The following is a 21942-nucleotide window of genomic DNA, read 5'->3' as shown; positions in this document are numbered from 1 at the left end:
TCTGAAATCTTTCTCTGGTTATTTTGCATTGCAGGACACAAAAACCATTCATCGAAATGTTTGGGTACTATTCCATTTCAGAACAGTTGGCACACTTTCGCTAACAGACAAATGGCATCTGCTGCAGAACGCTAATAAACAAAACATTCGTTGGAGCATTTTGTCTAAACACTCTAAATGGCAAGTAATTCATTACATTTAATAAAAGAGCTACGGTAGCTTCAAATTCCATTTTCATTTATATTTTGTGCCAACTTCCAGAGAAATTACAATTTAGTTATCATATACAAATGGGATGGACACGCTGCTTTATACACAATTAGTTTAGCCATATTCAAATTGTTTGCATTATTTAAATTTGCAACATGGTTAGAAACATTACTGTTGACATATATATATTTCCATACTCAATGAAGTAAAGCAAGGAGTTCAGCACTTGTTGCACAAAGATGAAAGAGAAACAAGAGAGTAAAAGATTGCAATATTTCACTGTTTTGAATCAATACACACCAAACAAAGAATTGCAATAATGTTTTATCAAAACTCGTTCCTGTTCATTCCCACCCCAATCAACACCCAAAAATGTCTTGCCTGCTGTGATGCATTGAAAGATTGAAGGAGAATCGGACACCAAGATGAACCACCACGTGAACCTCTCTGTTCTTCAGGAAAACCTCCAAACCCAATGTCATATCCACCGCCTCACCCCCAAACCTCCATCGTTGTCATCCCTTGCACAGCAAGATGAATCACTCTTTTGATGTACTTCTTCAAAGGGCTTATTTGACTGCAGCTCTCTTCCTCCTTTACATGCTTTAGTGTTTCTTTTGAATAAAGAAACACTTTGGAACCCAAAGGCCAGGCATATATTTTTTGTTTTTTCTGTGATAGCTGACAGAAGATGTCAATGTGCCTGAACAAACACGCTTGTGTACTTGTAGCATTCATGAAGTGAGCTGCTTCAGTCATGTATGACCTGAGACCCGGGAAGACCATCACAGAGAAGACTACTGGGACTACATTAGCTCAATGTCTTAATACACTACCAAATGTTTCATCCAATCCAGGATTCTAATCAAAATAGAAAATTACACATCTATTATTTTTAGCTATTTTAAAGTACGCTAGGCGAATGATGTAAGCTTTCTTAGAAAAATAATAACACAACTATCCTCAACAAGCTGCTCTATTTGTGGTTTCATTTTAGCACAAATGATGCAGGATGAAGGTTAGAGGTTTGGTAAAATCTCGAAGCTTAAGTATGAGTAGTTACAGTGATGTTTGAATTAGCAAACACCACTAATTAACAACAACAACATGGCTCAGGGAGTCCCTGCACTCCAATATATACAGGTCACCGGATAAAAAGCAGTTGATTTGGGATTTTCCAGAGGTCAAGTGTTAATGATAGTAGTCAAAGAGAAGGACAGGAAATCTTATTTTAAAGGCCACATACAGCTTAAATAATGATTATTTCTCACACTGCTCTCTGTAACTGCAGTGCTCCAAAATAATGATGAAGATGGAATTGTTTGTTTTGGCTAAAAGCAATATCCAAAAAAAAAAAAAAAAAAAAAAAGTGTTATTTTTTTAAAGCAAATTTGAGTACAATGAGAAGGCACATTTGGCACTAATCATTTTCTTTTCCTTCAAGCAAACCCTTGCATACGCAAAAACACAAACACACACACTTACAGTATGAGTTTGTATTCATGCATTTTGCGAGTTAATAATACACAGTCTGTCTGGAGAGACAGGAATTAGATTTTCAAGTGGTTTAGCAGCTGCAATGACCAGAACACAATATACTGAGGAACTTATATAACCAAAAAGCATGAAACAGCAAATATGCATAAAACTTTTTTTGCTGTGCATAAAATGAATTAGAATATCAACTGGTGGGTCACAACCCAAAAATGTGATGCAGGTCTGTTCTGATATGGTCAGGGACAGCAGGAAAAAAGCAATGCTAAACACGAATAATAAAATGCAACTATGTATGATTTATAATCATACATAGTTAAGATAGACAAATAAATAGGCTTTACAACTTTTAAAAGATAGGAGAAAACACTTCCTATATCTTTTTCTGTTGACAAAAAGCCATGCGTCCAATTAAACTAGCATTTTGGTACAGATTGGTAGAAGCTTACCAAAATAGGTTGATGGACTTGGATATTTGAAAACCTCTGAAACAATGTGAAAAAACAAAACAAAATACTATGCAGGGTAAAACTCAGGCTGCATTTAATACAACATGGATTGTGCTGACTACAATTTTGTATGCACAGTGAATTACAGCAGCAAAACTAATGAGACATTTAGAAACCAAAACTATCCATTTTCATATTCAGACAATCTAATGTTGATCATTTAGCAAATTGTGAATTTTCTTATTCAGAAAATGTTGCTAATCTTTGGGCCTATGCCGTTTATGGTAATATTAATACATTTTATCATGTTTTTTAAAAACATTTAGTACTTTTGTACGACAAATGATTTTTATATTGGTTGGAACGCCACTTGTCCAATGTAAAATCTGGGTGCTCAAAACCAGTTGAGAACCACTGATCTACCGTATATCTTTTCTGAGGACACCAGAGAGCTGAAGTATAAGTGCAACAATATTTTAAAGAAGTGTATCTCAGAAACATTGAGCTCTCCTCCCCCTGTGTGCTCCGGGTAGAGCGCTGAAAGTCTGTAAGAGACATAAAGAGCTCCGGAGAGGGTCAGGTGAAGCATCTCTTTGTCACCAGAACCCTTCTCGATGATGGGAAGAGCTACACTCTCCTGAATTAACCTGAGAGATATAAGGCAGATACAGCCATACTGTACTGCACTTTTATTACTGCAAAGTGCCTTGAGTGGACACAGGCGAGTTTGTGTGTTTGTAACTACAGCGTGTGTAGCATTTTAAGTAACATTGTAAGGTACATAGTATATGTACAGAATTGTAAGGACTTGAGCATTCATGATGGTGTGAAAACCATGTAAAGTGCCATGGATCCATGTTCAAGTTTCAGGAAAGGCTGTGGAAGAGATCAAAGGATATTGTTGCAGAGAAATGCCCACAGGAAAGAAAAATCACCAAAGAGATCTCTTAACTAGTTATTTATTCTAGACAGCAATGCGATTAAATGGAGATCAAATAGAGTATTTTGCTTAAGTCTTCCACATCTCAGATTTTTCTCCTGAGACAAAGATCCTTGTAATCATATGTGTCTCTTCTAGAGTCTCAATGTCCAAAGACTACAATTAAATGTCAGAGTATGAACTCATTTCACATCAAATTCTTTCAAGACCAAATTACCTTAACTATGTTATCCATATTATCTGTTAGCTCTTTACAATTACTGTGTCAACAATGGTCACATTTGTGTCTATTTTTATTTCTCCTTGGGAACATTAGAAAAATCATCTATCACAAAGTTGATACTTAAACATAACTGAGCACTATGTAAGTGCAACCTCTGAGCATTCAAATTTTCTTCTGGTTAAATGCACACTGTAACAGGTTTTACATCATGGGCAAGGAGGAGGCGGAAACTGGCTGAACAGCAACGTAAACTTTAATGACAGACCATAACTCACAAACAAAACAAAGACGCACACACACAACAAGTGCTTCTCTCTCTCTCTCTCTATCTCTCTCTCGAACTGGCGTCCCGGCCCCTCCGTATTTCTCTCACGCTGATTAGACAACTCAGTGCCAGGCGTGCTTCATCACAGCCCGGCCACACCCTCCTCCTCGTCACACTACTCCACCTCCAGATTCAGGCCAGGGAAACCTACAGCCTGACCTACTCCTCCCCTCCCTTCCTGGAGGGGATGTATTGCCCTTTCGGCTGTCCTTCCTCCAGCCGGCCTTCCCAACCTTCTGGGAAACTAAGAGAGAGACGAGGGGAGGGAGAGGGGAGATAAAAAGTGGCTCTCTGGTCGCCTGACACACTGTTGCATGGTCCTTGGCCAGCTGGGCAGCAGTCCTCCACAACGCCAGGTGATGGCACAGGACATCACCGCCTGGTGGACGGCAGCAGGATCCTCCACCTCCCAGCAGACGTCACAAGCTCTTATGCAGCTCCTCTCACGGCTTCTCCTTCTCCTGGCGAATGGCAGAAGGCTCCACATAACATAAAAGTGCTTTGCTGGAAACAAAACAAAGACACACACATGCATCCTTCTTTCGTGAGTCCCGGACCCTCCTTACCTCTCTCCTGCTTATTAAACAACTCAGCGCCAGGCTTGAGTCATCACGGCCCAGCCACGCCCTCCTCTTCATAACACACACACATCAAAATGAACATATCTAGTCTAAAGGCTAGCCTGAAGTGTTGTGAAGTAAAGAGAAAAAGAGGTTAGAAAAACAGGCCAAAAAGCAGCTTATTTTACAAAGGAAAAAGAAAAGGGCAGCAGATGTGCTGTTGATGTGTGACAGCGCGTCTGACGTTGTACTACACAAACAGAAAGCTGAATGTATTGGTCAGTAATCATTTTGTGGCACAGAAAGCACAACTATTTAAGTAGCAAAGTCCATTTAAAGGCTGTTTTAAAAGGTACAATATACAATAATTTTCCACAATCAACAGTGATTGTTTCCTTATGATTTACTATATACACTGAATGTGTTCTGAAGCAATCTGCAGACATCAAATATCAGTGGATGTACATGGTAGACATAGTTACAATAACACAATAACATATTTCCCCTTACACAGCTTTCTTGAATTCTTGATTCTGATGTGTCAGTCTGCAGTCATGTTTTTTTATAATAACTGTTAAACTGTATAATGGACTGCTGTCCCAGGCAATTTTCACAAAACATTCCCCTCTGCTTCTCGTCAGAGTTCTGGTCACCCTGTCAGGGTTTATTTCATGACCAATTGACCGCAAACTATCCCTTAGTCAATTAGAATACTTGCTACACTGTCAATAGTAAAATGCATGAATAAGTTGTAAAAAGCATCTCCTGTGTGGTATTACAGGCAAGATTGTGGATTGCCTTTTAATGTGCCAGTCCTGCTGTAATTTGCCTTATCTCACTTCAACACTGCATCTGTCCTTTCAGAAGTGAGCAGAACGAGACAGAGACAAAGAGAGAGAGAGAGAGAGAGAGAGAGAACTAGAGAAAGAGATTTGTATCCTCACTCTCCAGGGGAAAAGCAGAGGAATGAAGCTTGAAGGCATTGATCATATTCACATTGACGAGTGAGTGTTTTTGTGTGTGGTAATGTACTGTAGTTGTGTGGAAGCATTGCAATAGGACAATAGGCTTGTGATATGCCAGAAATGCCAGACAGGGGTCTGCTAGTGCAACTGAGAGCAATGGGACCTAAAAAATGGCCTGTTTCTGTCTGGTTCCAATCAGTTTTAATGCATAACTTCAGATTTGCATCGGGTTTGCACTTAATTATAAAAATAAATTATTACCATAAATATTTTATATTTTAATTTCTATGTAATTCATCAAGTGTGCACACATAATCCTTCATCTTTGAGTCAGAGCTGTGAGAATCCGTGTGTCTCGATCTACTCACTTGGAAAGGAAATTAAAAGCGACCAAGGGAGTTCTGGTTTGGGTCGGGTTTGCTTTTGAGAGTACCAATTTGATCGAGTGATTTCACACAATTTCATTTACAGTACCAGTTGAGTTCGGGCTTCAACTTCATGACCCCATGACATCAAAAAGGGACTTTTATGGCTTTTAGTCCATGACTATTAGCTTTAAAGCTATTTATATGCTAGTGTACTCGAAATTAACCTAACCTACCAGATATACGCATTTAAACAGCTTTCATCTTTTTATTCACCTTCATGATGTTTCAAACCCATATGACTTTCTTTCTTCAATTAAATTCCAAAGGAGAGGTTTGGCAGAATGTTAGGGACTGAAAGTCTCAGTCACCATTTAATTTTAATATTTTGTTTTCCCCTTACAAAGACAGTGAATGGAGACTGAGGCTGTAGAACATCTCATTTTGTTTTCCACGAAAGAAAGAGAGCCATACTTACATATTTGAAACATCATGAAGGCGAGTAAATGATGACAGAATTTAAATTTTTGGGTGACTGATCCCTCTCAAGGGACTTTGGAAGATCACACCAGGAAAAACAGCTGGGCGAGGTTTGAAGAAAATGGATCATCACCATGACGGATGGTGTGCGATCACAGCGTAACATACAAAATGCATTTCAAGAACTCCATTATTGAAGGAGAATGTTGATCCACTCATAAAATAATCAGTGTGTGCTGATGGACAGGCTGAAAGTGAAGAACCGCAAGGCTCTTTCTGCAGATGGAATAAGCAAGCCGAGGAGGAGGCGCTGATGAGTGTGAATTGAGTCTCCTGTCACAGAGACAGGTGAATGTGTTATGGTGAACGTTTCTATGCACAATCACAGGCCAACACAGGGGTAGAACGGAATGATCGGAAAACTCATTTGCACAAGGCAGGGCTGGATATGTGCCATCGGAGGAAGCTGTGGAGCTCAGTGGCTGTGGATATGTCACCAGAACCCTGACTGTGCTTGAATAACGAGCTGTCACAGAGAACAATCAACCAAACAGAAAGTTAGCTTTCACCCCACGTCTGTAATATGGATCATGGGGCATGTATTCACGCACACCTGAACCTGTAACAAACAATTGACATGGATGATTTTTTAATGTTAAAATACTTTCTCTTGTCATAGTTTAATGTTCAGACAAAACTATATGTAAAGGCCAAAGTTAACTTTGGTTTTCCATGTATCCGCTAAAGTGCGTGTGACAGTATCAACACAGTATGTCAGCAGACTGTCCATGTGCAGCCTCATTTTTTCAGAAACGCGGAAGGTCTGTGAACGTGTGCATCATCAGCACATGCAGCTGGTGTTGACTGTACTAAAATAGTACCTCAAAGCTGTCTTTCTGTGCATGCTTCAAACGCATCAATATGGTCTCGCAATAAAAGAGCATACTTTGAAAGGCTGAGTGCTCGACCGTGCACGAGATAGAACAGCACATGGAAAAACAAAGTATACCCTAGCCATAAGATACTTGTTGCACACTGATGTTGCGAAGAGTGTAAACCTGTTTACTCGAACAATGAAAAACAGAGGGCAGTATGAGTGTTAAGACAAAAGTATACTTCGGGTGTGTGAATTGCGGAACGCTCCATGCACAGTATGTGCGACACAAATCGCATCATCAGCACAGCTGTGCGTCTTGACTTTTTTCTTGTCTGCACGTGCTCTGGCCAATGACTATTAAAAGTGTCACAAAGCAGTTGTAGTGCGCATATATTGAATGCGTTCCTATTAATTTGCAGTCAGAACAGTATATTAAGAAAAACAACACGGTCGACAGGTGTGAGGCGATTAAGGAACACGCAAAAATGAAGTATACCTGGGCATTTAGGTAAATCTATTTGCAAACAATTGCGTGTAAAACGTCTAGGTTACGTATGTAACCTCCGTTCCCTGATGGAGGGAACGAGACGTTGTGTCAGAGAAGCGACACAGGGGTCTCTCTTGAGCGCCGATATTCACCTCTGAACTATGAAAAAAGGCCAATGAGAGTTGGCAACCAGTATTTGCATGTCCCGCCCCCGGACATACGGGTATTTAAGCGGCGCAAATACGGGAGTTCATTCAGGATTTTTCTGAGGAGCCGAAAATGGTCCGGCCACAACAGTGGCTCGGCTCAGGGACGTGGCAGGGGGCACACAACGTCTCGTAACCTAGACGTTCCCCTTCTGTCGCTCTCTCCACGTTGTGTCAGAGAAGCGACACTAGAGGTCCACTTATAAAAGCGCCACGCACTGAGCCGTGTACGTGAACTGCTGATACAGGAGCGAGCAGGTATTCTTACGTGCAGGACGACCAACTGTATCAGGCTGCACGTACCCTTCCCCAATGCCCCATTTAAGCCATCAGGATTCCTTATCGTTACCCTGGAGGGGGGAACAAGGTGCTGGCCGCCAACCTGGGAACGGGCCAAGCCTGGCCGGTCCTCTTTTCTCTCTATGTTTCTCGCATACAGCAACTTAGGCCGAGGCCCTTACACGCATTGAGGGAAGGGGGTCTTAGCCCTTATTCAGGGCGGAGAAGACCCTGCGGAGGCCACACCTACCCGAGAGGGGAGGCAAGTTTAAGTGGCAAAACCATCAGAGGCCTGACTTAGGGCCTATGTGGAAAAGTCGGTGCGGTGGTGGATCCAGCCTATAGAGGGGGGAACATACAGCACGGCAGCCGAGGCAGCCATGACTGCCTAAGGGAAACACGGGAGTCAGCTCACCAGAGGGGACAGAACCGTGGTGTTACACACAGGGGGAGTCTGAAGGAGGCCTTACCTGTGGAGTACCTATACCAGTACAGGGTAGCTTACGGTACCCGCAGTGGCTTGGGTCAGCGAGTTCCTCCGCTGAACTGCGACCCACGAGGGCTAGGGAGGAATCGACCAGTGTCCCAAACCTGAGACCTCCTGGGAATGAAGGCGCACTGTTTCCCCTGGTTAGGGGGAAGGGCGCTAGGTGCAAGCGATTCACCTGGTCAGATCGTGGGCGTGCCACCGAGTTCTACAGGCTCGGTACCTGAGAGAACACGGGACGATACTGACTCAACTCGGAGATTGTAGAATCTCGCAAAAGTGTTAGGTGTTGCCCAGCCTGCTGCTCTACAAATGTCTGCTAGGGCAGTGCCCCTAGCCAGTGCCCATGAGGACGCAACACTCCTGGTGGAGTGAGCTCGGACCCGCAAGGGGGGTCACGGCCAGGGTGTGATAAGCCAGGGAAATGGCGCCGACAACCCAGTGGGCGAGTCTCTGCTTGGAGACAGCATTCCCTTTCTGCTGTCCCCCAAAGCAGACGAAGAGCTGCTCAGAGCGTCTAGTGCTCTGTGTGCGGTCCAGATAAATACGTAAAGCACGTACTGGACACAGCAGTGAAAGGGCTGGGTCTGCCTCCTCCCGGGGCAGCGCTTGCAGGTTCACTACCTGATCCCTGAAGGGCGTGGTAGGAACCTTGGGCACATAGCCCAGTCGCGGTCTTAGGATCACGAAAGTATCTGCCGGACCGAACTCCAGGCAAGCGTCGCTAACAGAGAACGCATGCAGGTCCCCGACCCTCTTGATGGAAGCGAGCGCGATCAGCAGGGCAGTCTTGAGAGAGAGGGCCCTGTGTCCAGCTGAGTCAAGCGGCTCGAAGGGGGTCTCTGGAGGCCCGTAAGGATGACCGAGAGATCCCAGGAGGGGAACAGGTTAGGCCGGGAGGGAGTTATCCTCCGGGCACCTTTTAGGAACCTGACGATTAAGTCGTGCTTACCAAGAGACTTGCCATCTACCGTGTAGTGGTGGGCCGCGATAGCGGCGACATACACCTTGAGGGTGGAGGGGGACAGCCTCCTCTCCAGCCTCTCCTGAAGAAACATGAGCACTGACCTAACTGCGCACTTCTGCGGGTCTTCGGCTCGGGAAGAACACCAGTCCGCGAACAGACGCCACTTTAGAGCGTAGAGATGCCTGGTAGAGGGGGCTCTGGCTTGATTGGTTGTATCTATGACGGTCGGTGGTAGGCCGGCTAGATCTTCCGCATCCCGTCCAAGGGCCAGACGTGGAAGTTCCAGAGGTCTGGGTGCGGGTGCCAGAGCGTGCCCCGTCCCTGAGAAAGAAGGTCCTTCCTCAGGGGAATCCATCAGGGAGGGGCTGTCGTGAGGAGTGTGAGGTCCGAAAACCAAGTCCGGGTAGGCCAGTAGGGGGCTACCAGAGTGACTTGCTCCTCGTCCTCCCTGACCTTGCATAGCACCTGTGCAAGAAGGCTCACTGGGGGAAATGCGTACTTGCGCAGCCCCGTGGGCCAGCTGTGTGCCAGCGCATCTGCCCCGAGGGGAGCCTCTGTCCGGGCATACCAGAGCGGGCAGTGGGAGGTTTCTTGGGAGGCAAACAGGTCTACCTGGGCCTTGCCGAACCGGTCCCAAATCAGCTGGACCGACCGGGGTGGAGTCTCCACTCTCCGCCGGGCAAGCTTTGTCTTGACAGCCGTCCGCCATCACATTGAGGTTGCCGGGATGCGCGCAGTGACTCCAGTCGCTGCTGACTCCATAGGAGGAGACAACGGGCGAGCTGTGACATGTGGAGGGAGCGTACTCGCCTTGGCGGTTTATGTAGGCTACGACCGTGGTGCTGTCTGTCCTGACTAAGACGTGTTTGTGCCGAATTAACGGAAGAAACTTCTGCAGGGCAAGAAAAACAGCCAGCAGCTCTAGGCAGTTGATGTGCCAGCGCAGCGGGCCTCGGTTCCACCGGCCTGCGGCTTGCGCCCGTTGCACACGGCGCCCAACCCAATTTGGAGGCGTCGGTCGTGACCAGAATGCGTCGGGACACCTGCTGCAAGGGTACTCCAGCCCTTAGAAAGCAAAGGTCTGTCCAGGGTTTGAAGGTCTGGCGGCAGGCAGAGGAAACTTTTACGTTGTGCGTGCCGCGGCGCCATGCTCATCTCGGGACTCGAGTCCGGAGCCAGTACTGAAGTGGTCTCATATGCATCAACCCCAGCGGCGCGGCCACCGCGGAGGATGCCATATGCCCCAGGAGCTGTTGGAAACGTTTTAGCAGGACCACGGCGCCTGGCTTGAAGGAAGCGAGGCATTTCAGCACTGACTGAGCACGCTCGTTGGAGAGACGTGCTGTCATTGAGACTGAGTCTAACTCCAGGCCGAGAAAAGAGATGCTCTGGACCGGGGAGAGCTTGCTCTTTTCCCAGTTGACCTGAAGCCCCAAACGGCTCAGGTGCCTGAGCACCTGGTCTCTGTGTGCTCATAGTAACTCTCGAGAGTGAGCCAGTATGAGCCAGTCGTCGAGGTAATTGAGTATGCGTATGCCGGCTACTCGGAGCGGGGCAAGAGCTGCCTCTGCGACTTTCGTGAAGACGCGAGGGGACAGAGACAGGCTGAAGGGGAGGACTTTGTACTGATACACCTGACCGTGCGCTTCCCGTGGTTTGCTCGACGCTGGGGCTGAGAGCTGGGCCCGGGTTGAGGCGGAGCAGGAGCTTGTCTTCTGGCCGCGGGAGGACGCCCTCGGCGAGCAGACGGGGCATGGGCCGTGGCGGCAGGCTTGCGGCGAGGCATGATGTGAGAGATGGCCTCCGTCTGCTTCTTTACCATCGAGAACTGCTGGGCAAAGTCCTCGACGGTGTCGCCGAAGAGGCCGAACTGGGAGACAGGGGCGTTGAGGAAGCGAGTCTTGTCGGCTTCACTGATCTCGACCATGTTCAGCCACAGTTGACGTTCCTGGACCACTAGCGTGGCCATCGCCTGCCCGAGCGCTTGCGCTGTGACCTTCGTCGCTCTCAGGGCGAGGTCGGTCGCTGAGCGCAGTTCCTGCAGCCTGTCGGGATCAGGGCCACCCCCGTGCATGTTGCAAAGTGCCTTGGCTTGGTGGACCTGCAGGAGAGCCATGGCATGCAGGGCGGAAGCGCCGCGTCCGGTGGCGCTGTAGGCCTTCGCTGTCAGCGAGGAGGTTGCTCTACAGGTCCGGGAAGGGAGTATGGGGCGACCTCGCCAGGTGGTAGGGGTACCGGGGCATAGATGGATCCACCTGGGGAATCGCCACGTACCCGTGGCGCGCTCCGCCGTCAAGGGTGGCGAGGGCGGACGAGCCTGTGGTGGTGTGACGAGTGGAGAGGGGTGCTCTCCATGAAGACGTCAGCTTGTCATGCACTTCCGGGGAAAAACGGAACCGGGGGGGGGGCGAGGCTGTGAGCGGCGCGCAGACCCCAGGAACCAGTCATCCAGCCGTGATGGCTGTGGGGAGGATGGAGGGTTCCAATCCAAGCCCACGCTGTTGGCTGCCCGGGAAAGCATGTCGGACATCTGTGCGTCAGCCTCAGTCTGGGCGTGCAAGCCCGAAGGCGGCAGCCCAGGGGAGTCCTCTGCATCAGATGCTGCGCCCTCCGATGTCGCGGCGAGCTCATCGGCTTCCATCGCAAGAGGGTCGGCTGACTGGCTGTAAGGCGAGTCGCCGCCACCTAGAGCATGGACGGGAATCAACGAGCGTGCTGGGGCGCGGGTGGTCCGAGGGGGCGTACCCGGCGGAGCTGCACCCGCAGCCATCCTCAAATCGCCTCCATCGCCAGCCGCATCATCCTCAATCCCGTGGGAAGAAGGAGCAATACGGGGGACGGCTGGAGTGGCTTGCTCACGGTTGTAAGCAAGCCGCGACCGCAACGTTGTCATGGTCATGTTCTCGCAGTGAGAACATGAACCATCCACAAACGCAGCCTCGGTGTGATCGCTACCCAGACACACGAGACAGCGCCTGTGGCCGTCGGAAGCGGAGAGCACTCTACCGCATCCAGAAACAACACAGGGGCGGAAGGGCATCTTTATAAAGGCGCGTCCTTAAAAGGACGTTCAACGCCTCTGTGTTTTGCTCTTTTAGAGGAAATTACTCTTTTAAATAAAATCACTCTTTTAAGGGAAAAAACTTGTGAGTGTTTTTAAATCTGCACTGTCGATGCGCCCAGGGGCAGGAATGCACAGCCGTGCAAACAGGAGAAAGCCGCTGTTGTGCGCCGTGGAATCCAACAGTTATGCAGCAGAGGGATGACAGGAACTCGGTGTGTAATATGCAGCAGTTGCAGACACGAACATCGGCTCCTAAGAAATTTTCTGAATGAACTCCCGTATTTGCGCCGCTTAAATACCCGTATGTCCGGGGGCGGGACATGCAAATACTGGTTGCCAACTCTCATTGGCCTTTTTTCATAGTTCAGAGGTGAATATCGGCACTCAAGAGAGACCCCTAGTGTCGCTTCTCTGACACAATGTGGAGAGAGCGACAGAAGGGGAACCAAGAATCACTATTACTATTGCTCATACTTTGGATTCGGAATTTGAACAAACGTAAGTTGTTACATTTACATTTACATTTATGCATTTGGCAGATGCTTTTAAAATAAGCGACTTACAGTGCCCTTCTTACAGGGACAATCCTCCCGGAGCAACCTGGAGTTAAGTGTCTTTCTCAAGGACACAATGGTGGTGGCTGTGGGGATCGAACCAGCAACCTTCTGATTAACAGTTATGTGCTTCAGCCCACTACGCCACCACCACTCTGTCCAAAATGTGTGCTTTTTCTAACCTTAGAGGTTACCAAAGCACTTTACATTTTTTTTTCTTTTTTTTTTTCTTTTATTTGATAGGGACAAAGCATGTTGATGAACATTTGTACAGAATACAAGATGTAAACAAGCCGGATTATAGCAGTATTGCTAATTTACGTCCGTAGTCCCTAGGCAAAAACATTGTGTCCCAATCACCCATTCACACACACACTCATACACCAATGGCGGCAGTCTGCCATTGGGAGCAACTTGGGGTTCAGTGTCTTGCCCAAGGACACTTCAGCATGTGGAGTCGTGTGGGCCAGGAATCGAACCACCAACCCTGCGATTAGCAGCCGACCCACTCTACCACATGAGCCACAGACAGCCGACTAAGAAATGCTCCTAGCAACCACCTAGAACACCCTAGCAACCATATAGCAATGCACTGAACACCACCCAAAAAGAGTCAAACAAAGCATGCAAGGAGTGCTACTTGTGTGTGAAGTAATTCCCACTGGTGCTCTTTGGATAAGGGATATTCTCTTCAAATAATCTAGTAGTCCAAGGCACTCAGAGTAGGTTATACATTTAAAAAGCCTTTATTAAGTAATGACTATTAAATTAAAACATACCATAAACTGTCACATTGCGGCTTAAACATCCTTAATATGGTGTGGATATTACCTAGTTGAAGGCTTTTATAAGGCGTGGCTAATTGGTATCACATGACAATGTTGCATGGTCTAACAACAACAACAACAAATGTTTTAAAGGTGAAGGCAATGTAAGACATATACATAAAATTACACATAAACATACTCAGCCTAAAAAATAACCATTTACAAATACACAAATCAATTTTAATAGATTGTTCAATTAAATAGCAAAACGTACCCAATATTATACAAATAAAAGAATATGTGTACATATATTACAAAAGCCCTACAGAAAAGGTATATACATGAGCAATATTTGTATATATTTTTACAAACAGACAGGGTTATTGTAAATATACAGAACTTCACATTTTAAATACAAAAATCTCATCAAAACCACACAGAACACTTTAGGAACATCATAGCAATGCACTAATCAACACCCAGGACACACTATTAACTGAATAGCAATGCCATGGCAACCACCCACAAACCCCCAGCAGTGGGGTAAAAAAGAAAATCTAATCATTCATGGACTTTCATTTGGTGCCACTAGTACCACAGAAATTACACACCTCACCTTTAAAACCAATGCAGCCTTCCATTAACGCTAACCTTTATCTAGATCCAACCATTATTAATCAAGTATCTCTTTTAAATCATTCTTCCCTTGTCTTCAGAGATGGATCGCTCTTATGATATGTTCAAGCAGTATGTCCCTGTGCTACTTAGCCTTGGGCTAAACTTGGAGAGTTGCTTTAATATTGACTGAAATGTGTTTTCAGAGAGATCATAAATCATAAGTCTCTCATGGCTGCAGTAACTGTAATGTGCTTGGATGAATGTCAGCTTTGACATTAAAACTGCACTGTAAAAAACACAGATGTAGCACCTCAAGATATGAGAACTGGATGACAGGGAGGTTGAGAAGGTGTATATGTATCCAAATGTATCAACGCCGGGAGTTATATAGGTAAAGTATCCAAGAGAAATGAGCCATACATCCCCAGTGAAGGAACACAGTTTCAGCCATCAATAACGGGACAAACATATTGATTCGTCCATTAACCAGCTTCCCATGATACCCTTAGGGTAAGGCTTTAGCAGCCCGCTCATCTGCAGAGCAAAACATCCTTATTTAGACAACAGAAACAGTTTTAGCCTCAACAGCTAGTTTCAGCATCAAGCCTGGTTCAGGGTGTGTATATGTGATGAACATGTCTTAGGGATGTTCAAACTACTTGAACAACTATTCGATTAATCAGTCTAATCACCTGATCATGATCATTCACATTTCTTAGGCATGTTCTTGCATTCTAAAACAGCTAGGCGAAGACATATTGTATTGCATTGCATTGTATCCATTTTTGGTTAAGGAAAATGCTGTTCAAATGGGATTAGAGGAGTAAACAGCTAAACGTATAGTTTTTAAACCAAAAACGTATTAGTGTGGACGTGCAGTGCAACACAATAAAACGAAATGAACAAAGAAGTCTGTCTAAACGTGTATGGCTGTAATGGTGGTGCACAAAGGGGATAAATTTGAAGTTGAAAACAACTTTGAGAGGGTCATACTGTGCAACCTGCCTCTAAGGTGCCTTTTTCACAGAACGTGTTAACCAAAAGCTACACAAAGAAGAATGCAACACAATTCAGATGTATTGAGAGTTTGACTTTTTTACTTGATGCGCATCTTAATGAAAAAATGGTCGCTCATTTTGCAAGATGCAGACAAACAGTGAGACAAGTCACTACAGTCAAAAGACATTGACAATGAAAAAATAATCCTGATGCAAGTATGCATCCCATGTGAACGTCCCCTAACAACTTAAGTGCAGCAAGCCAATTAAAGCACAGGTGCTTATAAATACCCCAAGCATGGAGTAGGTATAAATCTGTTTGGGAAGGGTCACAATTGTGGACTGGCAAGTCTATTAGTTATACATATGTACACAATTGTCACCCTTCCCAAACAGATTTATACCTACACCATGCTAGAGGTATTTATAAGTAGGTTTCTTCAGCAAAGTCATGCTGAAGATGAAGAGAAGTAAATGTTTATAATAATAATAAAAAGAGAGCGAGTAAAGAGAGCACGCTCGGCAATCACAGTAATTCCAGACATGCTCTGCACACATACAGTATGATCAATCCTGCCATTGATCCATTGCCCTGGCCCAGTGCTCCACTCCACTGCTCCCAATCCAGCTCTGAGTTATACTACACTGCCAGCTTGAAATGAGCTTCACAAACACACACACACACACACACATATACACTCACCTAAAGGATTATTAGGAACGCCATACTAATACTGTGTTTGACCCCCTTTCGCCTTCAGAACTGCCTTAATTCTACGTGGCATTGATTCAACAAGGTGCTGAAAGCATTCTTTAGAAATGTTGGCCCATATTGATAGGATAGTATCTTGCAGTTGATGGAGATTTGTGGGATGCACATCCAGGGCACGAAGCTCCCGTTCCACCACATCCCAAAGATGCTCTACTGGGTTGAGATCTGGTGACTGTGGGGGCCATTTTAGTACAGTGAACTCATTGTCATGTTCAAGAAACCAATTTGAAATGATTCGAGCTTTGTGACATGGTGCATTATCCTGCTGGAAGTAGCCATCAGAGGATGGGTACATGGTGGCCATAAAGGGATGGACATGGTCAGAAACAATGCTCAGGTAGGCCGTGGCATTTCAACGATGCCCAATTGGCACTAAGGGGCCTAAAGTGTGCCAAGAAAACATCCCCCACACCATTACACCACCACCACCAGCCTGCACAGTGGTAACAACTCATGATGGATCCATGTTCTCATTCTGTTTACCCCAAATTCTTACTCTACCATCTGAATGTCTCAACAGAAATCGAGACTCATCAGACCAGGCAACATTTTTCCAGTCTTCAACTGTCCAATTTTGGTGAGCTCTTGAAAATTGTAGCCTCTTTTTCCTATTTGTAGTGGAGATGAGTGGTACCCGGTGGGGTCTTCTGCTGTTGTAGCCCATCCACCTCAAGGTTGTGCGTGTTGTGGCTTTACAAATGCTTTGCTGCATACCTCGGTTGTAACGAGTGGTTATTTCAGGCAAAGTTGCTCTTCTATCAGCTTGAATCAGTCGGCCCATTCTCCTCTGACCTCTAGCATCAACAAGGCATTTTCAGCCCACAGGACTGCCGCATACTGGATGTTTTTCCCTTTTCACACCATTCTTTGTAAACCCTAGAAATGGTTGTGCGTGAAAATCCCAGTAACTGAGCAGATTGTGAAATACTCAGACCGGCCCGTCTGGCACCAACAACCATGCCACGCTCAAAATTGCTTAAATCACCTTTCTTTCCCATTCTGACATTCAGTTTGGAGTTCAGGAGATTGTCTTGACCAGGACCACACCCCTAAATGCATTGAAGCAACTGCCATGTGATTGGTTGATTAGATAATTGCATTAATGAGAAATTGAACAGGTGTTCCTAATAATCCTTTAGGTGAGTGTACACTACATCATCTACTCTCTCTGACTGACTGAGTCACATAAACAGCTGGAGACACTGTTTACCTACAGGAGTACAATATTATCAGAGCCCCTACGCTCCCCAGCTCATCTTTTAAACCAGGCACTAGACTCCTTCTCTCTTTCTGTCTATATTCTTATTTATATAGACACACATACTGTAAATAAATACACATAAACATAATTACACACACAATTATATGGAAGAATGTTTAAAAATGTAACAAAGAGCGCATCTTGTGTGCTTCAATGAAAGCAAGGTCATAAATTTGCTGAGTGACCTAGAAATAGTGCGGAATCTTAAATATTTTATTACTTTATCATATCATAACTTATGAATGTGGACTAAGAATTTTGAATAGCACTGAACAGACTGCAGTCATATATTCCTTTTTTTAAGGATAGAAAACAAAATAATATGTCTATATATTGCATGAATAGGCTGTATATAAAGACACCAGACAGAAGTAGTTTTAATACTGCTCTTTACTAGTCTCAATTGATCAAACAACACATTATATTTCCCAAATTGCAATAGATTTTTCAATACATTTGCCATTAAGGCCTTTGTCCATCATTTACTAATAACTGAGTCCTGAAGTGTTTTGTGTGTATCTGCACTACAGAGGCCACATCCACACGATTACATTTTCAGTTGAAAATACATTGATTTTACTATGTTTTGTCTCTTGTCCACTTGAACCAGCAGAGACTTTTTAAAATGCTTTCCAGTACACCGTAGTTTGGAAAACGCTGATGTTAGGAAATGGAAAACTGAATGTGGACGTGGCTTGCACATCAGACAATACAGGAAGTTATGTCAAATTAGAAAAAGCTTTAATTGTGGCACATTTTGCAGCATTCAATATACAGTATTTAAGTTAGAAAAGTTAACGCTTAATTCTGCCATTGCATTTCTAACACACTCTCATGAATCCACTACAGTTCCACTACAGATCATGAAACCCTAGGTTAGGAAGTCCTGCACTATTCGATCCTGAATCAAACCTATATCCTCTCCATCAGCCCTTATAGTTCAGCTCCCATCTCTGCCCCTCTTCCCAGGAGAAACACTATCCATCCATTATCTGTGCCTGCTGATCCCAGTTGAGTGAGAGAGATATGACCTCCGATAACCACTTCGTCAATTTCATTAGCGCAATAGCGGGGAGGCTACTGCCCATTAAAGCCATGCAGTGCAGCCAGCATGGATTAGAGCAGAGTAGAACTTAAACTGCATTAACACACCGGGATAGTGTCATCTTTAACGCATTTGTGAATGGAGACTAGAGTTCACTGGTAAACGCAAACTTTTCATTCCTCAGGGCTGAACATTTTCTAGTAGATAGTATATCAGGTGGCTAATTAGATTTCTTTGAAGGCTTTGAACTACATGTTCCACCAGCTCACGTAATTACGGCTCACGCTGACCAGGCCCACATCCCACTGTGCCTACTTAATAATGGGCCACATCTCACAAATTACATATCGCTCATGAAATGAAATAGATCAGAATATAAAAGATGAACAGTGTAGCAAACACAAAAAGCACATTCTCGACTGGCAGCCTCACTCCCAATCTTTGACGATCTATCAACATCAAGATTCACGAATATGGAAATACATGATAAAAACAGGGGAATAAACATTGTTTTGCCATCTTTTCAGAAAACGTCCTTGCATTTATACTAAAACCTTGTAGTAAACCACAAGCCGTAAATCCAACTTGTGAGCATGGTATTCAACAGTAAAAACATTCATAAATGGGACAAATTGTGTCTTATTTAAAGGAATGTTCCAGGTTCAATAGAAGTTAAGCTCAATCGAAAGCATTTGTAGTCCCTTGTTTATAAATATATCTATATATATAAAAAGTTGTGCTTACAGTAACGCTCCTACATAGAGCAAGAGGCCAGTCTATAAAAGTAAAATATGCACACTTGCAGCATCTGACACCATGTCCATTCACAGTATTTTCTGTATTTGATGAAGGATGCACGTATCTGCTACCAAAACAGTAAGTTCTCTTTTTCCTGTGCATTCGAGTAGTATGAATATACTTCGGACATACTTCATCTTGTGATGTGGGCATTGACCCATGACCAGCATATATGACATAAAAACAACAACCGTGAAAATGATCTGTTGTTGTTTTGTTAAACAAGCTCAGATTCAGAGCAAGGAACAATTATTTTGGTATATGTAGCACTTAGAGTTGAGAAGAGCCATCTGACTCGTGGTTCAACACCAAAACTTTTAAAACCAGCATTTTGAATGTGGCGGCGCCTCAGCTCCTGAGGTATTATGGGATCGTAAAATGTCCAGTCGACCCACAGTTCATAATCTGTAACCCGCACTCACACATACAAGATGGGACAGTCACAATGTAAAGTCAAAACTGCTTTTATTAGTATAAGAGCAGGCAAAGGTACAATAAGGAAAGTCCAGAGGGAGAATGGTCAAGGAAAGCGTAGGGTCGAGAGCCGGGTAATCAAGGAGAGTAAGGGGGGCAAATCCGGGAGAGTAGTCGAGGGGAGCGAGGGTCAAAGTCGGGGTAAACAGGATGAAACAAACACGTAGCAAGAGGGGACTAGAGGGAGCAAAAGACAGGGGAACAAGAGGAGCTGGCAAGCTAAGAGGTAACAAGTAGGGAGGTCAAAACTAGACGAGACTAGCGGGGCATAGGTACGGGAAACTAAACACAATAACCAACCCAATACAAACGGAAGGATAGTATATTTATAGGGGCGAGTGCAGGTGTAAACAATCACAGGTGATAGGGACGAGTGCAGGTGTATACAATGTGTGGGGATTGGAAGCGCGTGAGTGCAGGTGGTCATAATGTTCTGGCTGAAGCAGGCATGTGAGCCAGAGGGGGGAGATAGTTTACGAGCGAGAGCTCGTAATAGCAAAACCGGGCGTGGAAGCCCGAGGGAGAAAAAAGAGCGTACAAGCTCAAGGGGGCGGAGCGAGGGAGCAGGAAGCGCGCGCGCTCGCGGAGTGCATGTGTGCGTGCTCGAGGAAGCGGAGATGGGGCAGAGGAGCGGGGTTCGTGACATAATCTCGCCGCAAATAGTATGTCATCAGAGTATTTTTCCCTTACTACTTCATGAATACTGTGGATTCGGACATACTGGCATACTGGTTTTGGCATACTATAATGTAGAGAATTAAGGATTTTTGAATGCAGCAACTGTTTCAAAAGTATAGCCACAAGATGGAAACATTATACATGTTAACACGATTTTAGTGTCATAAAATCTCTTTTCTTAGTGTGATCAAGTTTACCGGCACTGTGTCATCATGGCAACAAAGTTATACTGGATATGACTTCACATTGAGATAAGGTCAGTAAACTATTTTTATCACACTAAAATCAAATCTATAAAGAAATAGAGAAGTATGGTAGTATGTAGACTCAACCAAGGTCTACGAAATTATCTGAAAATTACAGGCAGGTTTGTTTATTTAGGAATGGAACTAAACTCTGCAGGATGGTGGCCCTCCAGAACAAGAGCTGAATAGGGTTAGTGTAGAAATGATAAGAAACAGTTCTAAAATCTAACTTTGTGTGTGTATGACTAGACTTACAACAGGGGCCTTTGCGCATCACCTTGATGCGTCTCTGTGTGTTGCATTGGGCCTTCTCCAGCTCACACTCATTGGAATAGGTGGAGGAGTCTGATCCGCACACTGGTGCCACCACGGTCGTACATACAATCTTCTTACACACACACTCCCCTTTAGATGGGTCAGCCGTTTCTCTCTCACACACCGCCCCAAATCCACACAACTTCCCTCGGCAACCTGCAGAGAAACAGAGATTGAATTTAGAAAGTTATAAACATGACAAAAACATTGTTCTGTAGGACTACAGTCATATGAGGGCAGAACATATCAGCTCATGCAAAGCAACACTCAGTTAAAAATAATTTTACTCTTTTGTGCTGTTTGCACATGGTAGTAACATGCATTTCAAAATTCTACTTGTAATCTGATTTCGAGGGGAGGATCTCTGATTTCATGATCATGATATATATGAATATATAGTATATCGCTGTCCTTTTCTGCATAACGTGGCGGCTCATTTTAGCTTATAGCGGTCCATTCGCCCCATTTCGCAGCCGGCCCAATCGGTTCTCATGATGGTCAGTCCGCACCTGAACGGCCCAAAAGTGCATCATCCAACTGGGAAAATTAACGGTATGCCAGATTATCTGTCCAGCCCTGACTGCTGTCATATAAGTGCAGAAGTCCCTTGTAAAACCAATGCTCAATTAAAAACTATTTTAGTTAACAAGTGACCTTTGGAGCTCCTATCTAAAGAGACGTACAGGATTACATATATTATCTCATTCAGAATCAATAAAAGCACTGTCTCAAGACAAGAGCTCTACTGGGAAGACCAGCTCTTTGATGAGTGATCTTAAAATAGCACCCTGTCTCTCTCTCTTTCTCACTTTCTTTCTTATCTCAGACTACCAGAACATGTCCATACTGTGGTGGCATGACCACTCAGTATGCTTCAGGATCTGTCTAGCGAGCTGTTCCTGATCACTGATTTCACTTCATACAAGCAGACACGTACATTTCTTTCTGATAGTGACAGGTAAGCGTCTATGTTAACTCCTTTGAGACGGTCTCATTCTACCGCTCTCCTGTCTCACAAACACCATCAAAATAGACACAC

At 44.8% G+C, this 21942-nt stretch overlaps 1 protein-coding gene across 6 annotated transcripts in view; it reads right to left on the bottom strand.

Moving 5' to 3' along the window:
- LOC127629228 (agrin-like) overlaps positions 1–21942 on the bottom strand; it is a 393795-nt gene that overhangs the window by 148085 nt on the left and 223768 nt on the right. For all 6 annotated transcript variants that reach the window (XM_052106358.1, XM_052106359.1, XM_052106360.1 and 3 more), the window contains one exon: positions 20844–21059. In XM_052106358.1, the coding sequence (XP_051962318.1) occupies positions 20844–21059 (216 nt within the window). The remainder of the gene's footprint in view (positions 1–20843; positions 21060–21942) is intronic.

Source organism: Xyrauchen texanus, chromosome 35 (genome assembly GCF_025860055.1).
Source record: "Xyrauchen texanus isolate HMW12.3.18 chromosome 35, RBS_HiC_50CHRs, whole genome shotgun sequence".
NCBI classification, from domain to species: domain Eukaryota; kingdom Metazoa; phylum Chordata; class Actinopteri; order Cypriniformes; family Catostomidae; genus Xyrauchen; species Xyrauchen texanus.
The sequence above is the reverse complement of the archived record's forward strand: the minus strand, read 5'-3'. Positions and strand labels throughout refer to the sequence as shown.